This window comes from Silene latifolia, chromosome 6, assembly GCF_048544455.1.
Source record: "Silene latifolia isolate original U9 population chromosome 6, ASM4854445v1, whole genome shotgun sequence".
Taxonomy (NCBI): domain Eukaryota; kingdom Viridiplantae; phylum Streptophyta; class Magnoliopsida; order Caryophyllales; family Caryophyllaceae; genus Silene; species Silene latifolia.
The window spans coordinates 96,940,895-96,949,898 of record NC_133531.1 but is presented as its reverse complement, the minus strand read 5'-3'; the positions used below and the strand labels follow the sequence as shown (position 1 = coordinate 96,949,898).

At 35.7% G+C, this 9,004-nt stretch overlaps 1 protein-coding gene across 1 annotated transcript; it reads left to right on the top strand.

Annotated features, from left to right (window-relative positions):
* The first annotated feature begins 1,879 nt into the window (after positions 1 to 1,879).
* LOC141587026 (sucrose-phosphatase 1-like) lies at positions 1,880 to 7,985 on the top strand. Its single transcript, XM_074408440.1, has 9 exons — positions 1,880 to 2,135; positions 2,585 to 2,660; positions 2,862 to 3,161; positions 4,359 to 4,460; positions 4,551 to 4,745; positions 4,840 to 5,130; positions 5,892 to 6,078; positions 7,497 to 7,543; positions 7,626 to 7,985. The coding sequence occupies exons 2-9, from the start codon at positions 2,601 to 2,603 to the stop codon at positions 7,719 to 7,721; spliced, it is 1,278 nt and encodes a 425-aa protein (XP_074264541.1). The 5' UTR covers positions 1,880 to 2,135; positions 2,585 to 2,600; the 3' UTR covers positions 7,722 to 7,985.
* The last annotated feature ends 1,019 nt before the right edge of the window (positions 7,986 to 9,004 follow it).

Genomic DNA, 9,004 nt, shown 5'->3' with positions numbered 1-9,004 from the left:
TACAGTCCCTTAAATGTAAAAAATAGCAAAGTTTAGGTCCTTGTTTTAAAGCAAGTCCAATGTTTTTTAGGGACTTCTTTGCGATTTTAAGAAATTATGTGAGTAGGTGATTTATTAGACAACTCCATGTAGGATAAACTTAAATCAAGCAACTAAACCTTCATTAAGCTAGTAGCTTAATTGACCCTACCACTAAAATACAACCAATATAAATTAATTGATTTATTAAAATTTGGGTCAAGCTAGTTAATATGTAAGTTAAATTATTGAAATAAATTTGTAGCCTAAAAATAAACTAGCTTAAAAAGTGAGATGACAATGGTAATTTAGTTGCAACTAACTTACTTATTGACTTGCTTCTTAGAGTTAACTCGAATATTAAGTATTAAGTGATTATAATTATTAATAAGAGTATTATTATTAATTATTAATATTACTATGTGAAAAACAAAATTTAAAATGACAGTGACTTGTTTATCAGGTAGCAGGTCATCTGAGTCTATTTTAAGAAGAGGGTATCTAAAGTTCAGTTTATTTTGAGTTAAATTGTAGGTTGAAGTATTATGAGCAGACCGCCTATACTTTGGAGTATTTATGTTAAATAACCCTTATTTTTTTGGGAACTTGGTTCTTAAATAAGAACCAAATTTTTATTTTGACAAATCCAATATCATCCATAATGAGAAGAACCTTACTTTTGAAATTCTTATTTACAAACTTAAGAATAACAACTCCCATTGTACTTGCTCTTAGTCCTTACTCACCAAATGGATGGAATAAAAAAAAGAGTAAATTATAAATTACTCCCTTTTAAGTTTTACTTTTCTAAACTTACTCCCTTATATGTTTCTTTTTTTAAATTACTCCCTTAAGTTGACCACAGGCCAAAAGTTACTACCATTTTTCAACTCCAGTGAGTATTTCCGTCTCTTTTTGAATTTTTCCTCCATTTTTCTAAATACATGACGAAAATACCCCTGAGATTCCTTCATCTTATGTTAAAGTCATTTATCTTCTTCTTTATCTCCCCAACTACCCACCACCCGCTACCCCCTCCTTCCTCTCCAACACTCAACCACCCGCCGTTCTGATCTCCTTCCTTACGAGAACCCCGCCATCCGCCCTTATCTCTCATTTCTCGCCCCATTTGCGTTTTTTGCCGATAATGACCACCTTTGGTGAGTGACGTTGCCGGCGACTCAACCACGGAAAATGTCGACGAAACCAGTTTCGGGCTTTAATTTTGCCGACAACGTTGCCGACGATATTAGCTTTTTGAATTTTTCGGTGTGTTAGGTGGGAAAGGGAGCGAGGTGTTGCTTGTTGTCGACAAATTCATATGAGGATGTGGTGGGGCATTGTCGTACATCAGGTGATGGGAGGGAGGTCGTTGGTGTGACTATGGTGCGGTGGTGGAGGTTGTGCGAAGGCCGGTGGCAGAAAGGTTGATCTAGGAAATGAGGAAGAAGAGATAAAGAGGGTAATTTTTTCAAAGGGTAATTTCGTCCATTTACTTATTTTTTTTTCACCTGAAAACTAGCTTTTTGGTAGCAACTTTTAGCATGAGGTCAACTTAAGGGAGTAATTTAAAAAAAGAAACATAATACATTTAGAAAAGTGCAACTTAAAAAGGAGTAATTTATAATGGATGATAAATACAACCCATTTGGGTTGTATTTAAGCAACTAAAAAAGGAAATAAATACTTAATATATACATTAATTGGCATTGATTTATGTGTAAACTTTTTCCTTATTTCTAAATTAATACCAAATTTAGAAAGATATAAATGCTTAAATACAATCTAATGGGTTATATTTATCATTTCTCATTTATAATTTACTCTTAAAACAACACAACACAAACGGTTAGGCCAGCGCATGAATGATAGTCGAATGAAACAAAAGAAGCGGTAAGACGAAAGCGGATGGTATTCTGTTGGTTCTCAATATTCCCCTAATCACTCTCCCTTTAAATCATCAATTTATCATCTTCACGCTTTCCAAAACAAATGCACCCACATAATCAATTTACAAATAACTAACTAAATAAATCATTTTATTCGTATAATAACATGAAAAATAATTAAGCAGTTTCTTCTATCCATCGTCTTTTCTTATTTCTATAGTTGTTCAGGTAAATATATCTCATTACCAAATCATCTAATTTGTTTACAATGGTTGTATACGAATCATAGTTGAGTTTTAATTTGATGCACTAATTCTTGCTAACTTTTAGGTACTATCTCTTTGTTGGTAATCTTCATTTTGTGTTATTTTTCTGGGTAATTGATGCAATTTCTCATTTTATTTGAATGATTCTACTAAAATGCAAAAACCAATTACAAACTTATGGGTTTCACATATTTATACCCTTTAAAGTTTTATAGATGGATTAGTTTTTTAATCAGTGTTAAACTGGTAATGTTAAGACGGATGTATCTGTTTTACGGGACACTCCCTCCGATTCTTTGGAATTGCTCCCTTTCTAAACTTTGTGAGGGAGAGTTTGAACGAATGTGGCAATTCCAAAGAATCGGAGTGTATGCTATATGATCATTTGATTCTGTTTTTTTAATATTTTAGGGTAATCCCAAGAATTATGGATCGTCTCAGTTCTCCTGCACGTTTAATGATAGTTTCAGATCTTGATCATACAATGGTGGGTTAACAACTGCTTCATATCCTTCTAAAGTTTACCCGATATTATTAATTATGTACTCCCTCAGTCTCATTCATTTGTTTACCTTCTCCATTCTTTGTTAGACGTACTTTAATCAAAAGTAAACAAGTGATTGAGATGGTGGGAGTAGTATATAATGATGATCGTGACCCTGAAAGCAAACTTGTGCCATTTTGTTAGGTTGATCATCATGACCCTGAAAATATCTCAATTTTGAGGTTCAATGCATTATGGGAATCGAACTATCGCCACGATTCCTTGCTTGTATTTTCAACTGGAAGGTCACCTACTCTTTATAAGGAGTTGAGGAAAGAGAAGCCTATGTTGACCCCTGATATTACAATTATGTCTGTGGGTACTGAGATTACTTATGGTAAAACCATGGTTCCTGATGACGGCTGGGTCCAAGTTTTGAATCAGAAATGGGATAGGAATGTTGTTATTGAGGAGGCTGCCAAGTTTTCTGAGCTCAAGCCTCAGGTATCCTGTTGATAACCGCTTCTGGTTTACTTGTTTTTATGTGTTACGACTTACGAGGAATTCTTGTCTATTTTGATGATTTTGAGACGATGTTGTCTGTGTCAATATGAATATGTAACATCCGACTTTCTGATTCTAGATACGCTCTTATTAGAGAATCTAATGTATTGATTTAAGTGTAGCTATTATAGAGTACGCATGAAAGACTGGTAATAATTACCCCCATCCCGAGCGAGCCCTTGAAAGAGAATCTAATATATAGATATAAGTGTAACTATTATAGAATATGCAGGAACTACTCATGCTTCGTAGGTTCGTTGAGCATAATTGGTAATCCAGTCTTGATATATCAATTAAAGGACCATTTCGTATGAGCTATGATGCTCGGACTTGGATACGAGGATCCGACACGGGTACGGATCCGAGTGTCGGATCCTTGAAATCTCAAAAAACAAGGACTCGGATACGAGGATCCAAATTTAAATTTGGACTCGGCTAATTTTTATTTTTTTTCTGAAAAAATTGATTATTAGTTAAAAAAATCAAAGAAAGAAAGGAAAAGTAGTTTCTTCATGTTTAAGATGGATGAAGACTTTATTACAGCATTAAATTCATGTCAAGATCACTCTTGATATAGGGCTGCTGTACAAAACAGAGGTTAAAAACAAAACACTCTCACACCGATTTTTCATAGAAGGATCCGTCAAGGATCCATGTCCGGATCCTGTCCACCGGATCCTCAGGGTCAGGTGAAGAGTCCGAGCATCACAGGGTATGAGAAACATGAATAGTAGCTAAAATCCGATTTAATTCGAATCAAAGCAAAACTAAATGGATTTTCATATATCTGAAAGAGATTCAATCCTGAATATATCTATAACTCTATAAGGGAACACTAAAAGGATCACTTCACATTTAAATATCAACAAAAGGACCATTTGGTAAGACGATTTAGATTCACTTCATGCTTTCCCCCGATTCCCAATGGAAGACTGACGACCTTTTTTATCGCATGAAAAAATTAGTTGCTATCAGTAAAAGACATATTTTCTGATCCCTGCACACCAGTATTCATATTGTAATAGATATAACTTTGAGGAAATTGAATTGGTCGTCGACTTATTTAATCTGGTTTTGATTGCTTAGAATGTAGTATAAATTGTACTTCTGGTCTCTTACGCTTTTGGGATAATGCAGGCAGAGACAGAGCAACGAGCCCACAAAATTAGCTTCTACGTTGAGAAGGAGAAAGCACAAGAAGTGACGAAGGTTCTTGCAGAACGATTGGAAAAGCGTGGGGTAATAGCTACTATCATTTAATCAAACTCTAGTTAAATTAGACAATATATGATTTTAGGTGCTCATCAGAATTTTTTTTACTATTTCTAGTTGGATGTTAAGATAATCTACAGTGGAGGTATCGACTTGGATATATTGCCTCAAGGTGCTGGAAAAGGGCAAGCCCTTGCATATTTGCTTAAGAAGTTCAAGTCTGAGGGAAAGCCACCCACCAATACCCTTGTTTGTGGTGATTCTGGAAATGATGCGGAGCTGTTCAGTATTCCAGATGTTCATGGTGTTATGGTTGGTTGCTAGATTACTTTTCTACATTATTCAAATATATCAATTGCGGATATGGTGACTTGTGTTGTAGTAATTTGGTTCTGGTACAATGCAGGTTAGCAATGCTCAAGAGGAACTACTACAATGGTTTGCTCAAAATGGAAAAGGCAACCCTAAAATAATTCATGCAACTGAGAGATGTGCTGCTGGTATAATCCAAGCTATTGGCCATTTTGGCCTTGGTCCGAACATTTCCCCTAGAGATGTTATGGATTTCAACGATTGTCCATTGGACTGTGTAAATCCTGGTCATGAAATCGTAAAATTTTACTTGTTTTACGAGAGATGGAGGCGCGGTGAAGTTGACAACAATGAAGCATACTACTCCAGCCTCAAATCAGTTTGTGTAAGTGATGTACTTTAGAATTCTTTGTAATTAGATAGCATCTTAAGAAAGCTGGAGGCCCTTGATTTTAAAACCGCACACTCCATTATGTCAACAAATCAAGAGCGTGTTTTTTTTTGTTACTTGAGAGAACCATTGTTTTCTGTCAACGAATCAAGAGCGTGTTTTTTTTGGTTACTTGAGAGAACCATTGTTTTCTGTATGTTGAGTTGTGGATTCTGTTCACGGATGAAATGTTGATCATGCAGCGTTAGATATTCGGAATATTCTTTTGGTAAGATTGTTATATTTGCAGTTGTTCTAAACTGATGTCCTGTTCTTGTTGATGTACTTGCGGTTGTTGATAAGATAACAATGTGTAGCATCAATCTAGTATTCTAGTTTAGAGCCGTACAAAGTTGTGGTTTAGCTCCATTTTATGGAAGCATCATTGGGTATCAGCGATCTAAATTTAATGTTTAACAGCTTTTGTACATTGTGAGAACAGAGAGTTCCTGGCAATATATTTTTTCATGATATGGCTCGTCTTAAAACTTTTGCACGTTAAATTTTTCTGGTTCCATTAGTTATCCTAGTTGGGCAATGTTTTTTTCCTTTCAGCAGTAATTGTGATCTGGGTAGTTTAAGATAGATACATTTCAATGCTAAATTCATGGTTCTTTTCTTAATTTTTCTTTTTGTATATTATTGTGTCTTTGCTGTGTTGATATGATGTTTAACAGCGTCTCAGTCTCATTATTGTTGTTATTTGTAAATCACAGCACCCGTTGGGGGTCTTTATCCATCCATCCGGTCAGGAGCTCACTCTTCATGAATGCATAGATACAATGAGGAAATGCTATGGAGATCGTCAGGGGACAAGACATCGGGTTTGGATTGATCGCCTCTTGCCAACAAGGATAAGCAATGACGCATGGTTAGTGAGGTTTGATAAGTGGGAGTTGTCTGGTAAGTCCTTTTCTGTTAAATATTGTATCAACTTGCTATCTCTTGTGATCAGTCTTTATTAGTTACATGTTCTCACTGTGTCAAACTGAAACTTCTATGAGTTATTAAGGGATATTCACCCTTTTTTAATGTTGTGACTCTCAAGATGTGTTCCATTCTCTAATTTCAATTTTCAACCATGGGAAAAGTGAACAATACTCTTAATTTATAGTTAAGATGATTTACTACTAGATTGTCCTTGACATATCATTAAGATGATAACAACATTAACCCTTTATGGACAGATTCGGAGGGGAAAGGAAGACAGATACGTTTATTTAGCTAGCAATATGACAACAGACTACAGAGGGATTAATTTTCCCTCCTTCAAGCTTAAATAGAATCATTTTTAACATAGGAACGATTTGAAATATGTATGACATTGGTGTACTCCCCCGCCCTTCCCCCTTTTCTCCTAAATGTTAAACCAAAAAATGGGCAAGTACTAAGTTGTCAAGATGAGGGCTACTTTCGAGAAAAATGTAAGGAAGTTTTTATGGAGAATAAAGGAATGCCTCCAGGTGGGAGGCGTGGAGCAACCATTTTTTGGTTGCTTCTAAAGGACAAGCCCCCATGAATTGTGGTGAAGGGGAAGTGTACATTGGGAATCTGATGCTTAGAGGTAAATAGTGCTGAAGGAATGACTACATGGTGATGACATAAATACTTGATGCAGCATAATAGCTGGTGCAGCAGGAGTTGTAAATCTGAAATAGGAGAAATTGATGCCACACTATTTAAAAAACTGTTCAATCTATAAAAATTTAAAGGGTATTATTGGCCATCTGAAATAGGAGAATATAAATCGTCTCTCGGCATAGTGATTAAAGAGTAGATGCATTCCTTCTAAGCAACATTGGCCGCATTTAGCTACATTAGGCCGCGATAAACGCTACTGCGAGCGTGACGGAAGCGAGATTAAATTTATTGTATTTGGATTCTTGTTGCGGTGTATTGTTGGAGAATTTAAGCAAGGCTAGTATAAGTGCAAGCAATTTGCGACCATCTGGTCCCAGCTACACCTTAGATGTTGTGAAGTACCCTGCTGTGATTATGCAGGGTATGAGATATGAAACTAAGGCGCTCCTGCTCTCTGCTGCTGTCGCTAATAGAGGAGTTTATTTAGATAAAAGTTTTGGCTGAGAACTTGAAACCATATGAGATATGAGCCCCCTCCCACAACCTCAATTTATTATATCAAATAAATTTTAGGAATCGAGATGAATGCTCGCTGATCAAAATAATTTGTATGACCGACTATAATTTACATGCGCATGGGGGTCCCTTACTGGCAGGCATGCGACAGTATTTACAAGTTTTCTTAAGTCCCTCACCCAATCGAATTATGTGGGGAATGATTATTTTTTGTGCACTTCCAGGTGAAGAGTTACATTGCCGTGTAGTAACAACTCTTCTGAGATCCAAGGCAAGTTCAAAACTATAACATCTTTCATCTCTGCTGCTGTACATGTGCTCGAGTTTTAACTGTGTCTGGTTCCCTGATGCAGAGTCCCGACTCTGTAAGCGAATTGTTGTGGGAGCATGTCCATCAAACATGGCTCAGCGATTATGCACCCAAGGATCGTACAACATGGATGTTGTAAGATTAGTCAACCGGCAGCTGATTGGCGTCTCCAATTGCAAAGAGATTTGCATTCTATTGCAAAATCTGTTAATTTTTAATCTGTTTGCACCTTGTACCATTTCAAGGTTGGATTGGCTTGAAACAACTTTTCTCTTCAAGCAATAAAATGTATAAATAGTTTGACTGGTTAGATCATTTTTGCATAAATGCATATGCTCAAACGTTTTACCTGTCTTTTGGAAGGAAATTCGCCCTTCTAATTCAGTATTCACTTCTTCCCGGCCATTTGTTTACCCATTTATTTTTTAGATATCTCATTCAATTGTTTACTTTTCTTTGTAAGAATCGTCACAAATGGTCCCCTCTTTTCCTAGTTTTTGTATGTCAAGTAAAGATAGATAAATATCCGCGGCTGTCAAGAGAGGAACTTTCTTCCTTGTTACGTTACTTTGAAGGTAAGCTACAACCTGGCCCCTAAAGTATGGAGTACGTGCCTAGCAAACAGATACACCTATAGTACACGTGTTAAGGGAACTGTGTTTTTGTTATGTTCATTTATTGCTCGTTTAAACGTAAAGCATGTAAGGTTGCAGGATTAGACCTGTAAAATAAATTCGAATTTGAAAATTTGATAAAAGTATTTGATTTGATATTTAATTGAAGATTTGGTATGAGAAACATGAATAAAATCCAATTTAATTTGAATCAAAGTAAAGCTAAATGGATTTTCATATATCTAAAGATATTCAAACCTAAATATATCCAAGGGAATACTAACAGGATAGCTTCACATGTAAATTACCAACAGAATCGTCATCTTCATAGCTTCCTCCATTCCATTTGATTCACTTTATTTGATGAATTATGCTTTACATATATTTAAACGTATATTTTATATCACAAATTCTCATTTGTGACGGCACGTATTTCGTCACTTTGGAGCGACGGATACCATTTTCCCTCACAAATGACCCAATTAGAGGAGAGAGGGAAGCACATGGGGTGCCCCCACCTTGTCCCCCTATCCGTTTTGTGAGTGGCATTATCCGTCACTTGCTCCGACCCGTCTTCAGCAAGACTAATTGATTTTATATTTGTTCTAACAAAATGAGTTTTTTTTTCTATCTATATCTTACCTTTATTTATTTTATTTTTTTTAAATTTAGGAATATTATACTAAAAATGTAGATGAAATTATTGTAGAAAAAATAAGAGAAAACATATAGAATTATTTTCTTATCTATTTCAACAATAGCTCTTGGTATAGACGGGTGGGGCGAACAGACGGGTAAAGACCTCTAA